Here is a 2,680-nt window from a genome sequence, read left to right on the forward strand (position 1 = left end):
TATCATAATTTTCTGCCAAAACATAATTACATTGAATTTATCTTAGGACGAGATGACGAAGTTTCACAGTGACGATTATATCAAGTTTCTGCGATCCATTCGTCCAGATAATATGGGAGAATACAGCAAACTTCTTCAGAGGTTAGTATTTCATAAACAACAAAATTATTTCATTGAAAAATATGCGAATTTCTCATTTGTGCGATTTAAAAAAAATGCTTCAAATCTTAACTTGGATATTTTAGATTCAACGTCGGAGAAGATTGCCCAGTGTTCGACGGTCTTTACGAGTTCTGTCAGCTGAGCAGCGGCGGTTCAGTAGCGTCGGCGGTTAAACTTAACAAGCAGGCGGCGGATATCGCCATCAACTGGGCGGGAGGTTTGCATCACGCCAAAAAATCTGAAGCATCAGGTAACCATTTGAGAATATATTTTGCAATTCGGAATGACATTTTTCTAACCCACGTTTGTAAACTACGAATCTTGTCAATTTTAGTACTGATAAATTTATTCAGGGTTCTGTTATGTTAACGACATCGTTCTCGCTATCCTTGAGCTGTTGAAGTACCATCAGAGGGTTCTCTACATCGATATCGATATTCACCACGGGGACGGAGTAGAGGAGGCATTCTATACCACAGACAGAGTTATGACAGTGTCCTTCCACAAGTATGGAGAATACTTTCCTGGAACCGGAGATCTCCGAGATATTGGAGCAGGACGGGGGAAATATTACAGTCTAAACTTCCCTCTCAGGGACGGGATTGATGATATGAGCTACGAAGGTAAGATCTAATCCACTGTACTTAAGACATAAATTGAATCCCACTCTCATATTCAACATTCACTTTATCACGTATTTACTAACTCTCTCACTCACACACATCATTTACTTACTCACTTACTCATTTCATGTTGCCCTACACTCAAAATTACTCAAATATCCACTATTTTTTTTGCATTTTTATCTGTTAAATGATTGCTTTCTCCAGGTTTGTTTGTTCCTGTTATGTCCCGTGTTATGGAACTGTATCAGCCTAGTGCTGTTGTTCTACAGTGCGGAGCTGATTCTCTCTCAGGAGATAGATTAGGTTGCTTCAACCTTACTCTCAAGGGTCACGCCAAGTGTGTTGAGTTTATGAAGAGGTCGGTACAAAAATGTGTTATGGTCATTATTTTTTTTGTAAATATTCGAATATTTTAAAATAAAATGAAACAAAATTTTTTCAATATTTTATGTTGTTCAGGTATAAGCTCCCTCTGATGCTGTTGGGTGGAGGAGGATATACAATCCGTAATGTTGCTCGTTGCTGGACCTTCGAAACCTCCGTCGCACTCGACGTCGACATTCCCAATGAGCTGCCGTACAACGACTACTTCGAGTACTTTGGCCCTGACTTCAAACTTCACATCGCTCCGTCAAATATGGCAAATCAGAATACAACAGAGTACGTGGATAAAATCAGGTCGAGGCTTCTGGAAAACCTGCGGATGCTCCCCCATGCCCCTGGAGTCCAGATGGCGGACATACCGGAGGACAGCGTGGACATCAACCAGGACGAGCTGGCTGAGTCCTCCAACCCTGACTCCAGGGTGAATAGTATCATGAAGGACCGGAGAGTTGATGCGGACAATGAGTTTGAGGAAGGAAAATCTGGGAACAGAGACCGCGAGTCACATCGGGATAGTAATGGAGCCGAACCTATGGAGGTTGAGAACGGAAAGACGGAATAGATTTATTCAACCTCAGAATACATCCGTGTAATTCATACACACTCCTAGTTTATTTACATTATTCATATTTCCAGTGTGATGTACACTTTAGAACGTACAGCAGTTCTTCCTGTGTACTGTGCAGTAGGCAATAAAGAATGTGTACTCTACGTACAGTACATCATAACTACGTTATTCTGACCTTTTTTCTACTACTACTTAGGCTTTAGGATACTTGTATCCTATATTACCCATACTGGGGCCTGTACCTGATATGTTGGTTTAAACCAAAAACTAAGTTTTTTTATTCCAGATTCTGAATCTTGGTAGATTTTCCGACATCCTCCCATCATGATCTTTAACCTGTTCTATGAGAAGAATTTTAATTCTTTCAATTTTATTGACATATTTTGATTTTATGAAACAAAAGTAGTATATAAACTAGAAAGTAAAATTACAGCTGAATTTTGTTCGTCTCGTATAAACACTTGTATGTTGTTGTCAAATTTGGTTATTTTTCTTTTTTATTTCTCGAATAAATAATTAATTCAATCGTTTTCTTCAATGCACACTCAGTCTATAAAAATAAAGAATTCAAAGAATTGGAGAGGTGGATGAATTACTTTCCACTGTTTTAAATCCTAAATCGCCGATTCATATCCTCATGAATTTCTAACTTTGAATCGGTGATTCAGGATTTAAACCAGGTGGTAGATAGTTCAGCGACCTGTCAAATTAATCAAATTTTTCGTATACTATACAAAGTACATGTATTTTCTTAAAATGATGGTTCCCTTCAACTATACAAAGTACATGTATTTTCTTAAAATGATGGTTCCCTCCAACTATACAAAGTACATGTATTTTCTTAAAATGATGGCTCCCTTCAACAATACAAAGTACATGTATTTTCTTAAAATGATGGTTCCCTTCAAGTATACAAAGTACATGTATTTTCTTAAAATGA

The 2,680-nt window shown here is 37.9% G+C and overlaps 1 protein-coding gene across 1 annotated transcript in view; it reads left to right on the forward strand.

Moving 5' to 3' along the window:
• The window catches only part of LOC111699846 (histone deacetylase 1), a 2,467-nt gene extending 559 nt beyond the window's left edge, over window positions 1–1,908 (forward strand). The window contains exons 3-7 of the mRNA XM_023470588.1: window positions 47–141; window positions 246–412; window positions 516–785; window positions 993–1,146; window positions 1,248–1,908. Of these exons, the coding sequence (XP_023326356.1) occupies window positions 47–141; window positions 246–412; window positions 516–785; window positions 993–1,146; window positions 1,248–1,734 (1,173 nt within the window). The 3' untranslated portion in view covers window positions 1,735–1,908. The remainder of the gene's footprint in view (window positions 1–46; window positions 142–245; window positions 413–515; window positions 786–992; window positions 1,147–1,247) is intronic.
• The last annotated feature ends 772 nt before the right edge of the window (window positions 1,909–2,680 follow it).

The sequence above is a fragment of the Eurytemora carolleeae genome, unplaced genomic scaffold (assembly GCF_000591075.1).
Source record: "Eurytemora carolleeae unplaced genomic scaffold, Eaff_2.0 scaffold347, whole genome shotgun sequence".
NCBI lineage: Eukaryota > Metazoa > Arthropoda > Copepoda > Calanoida > Temoridae > Eurytemora > Eurytemora carolleeae.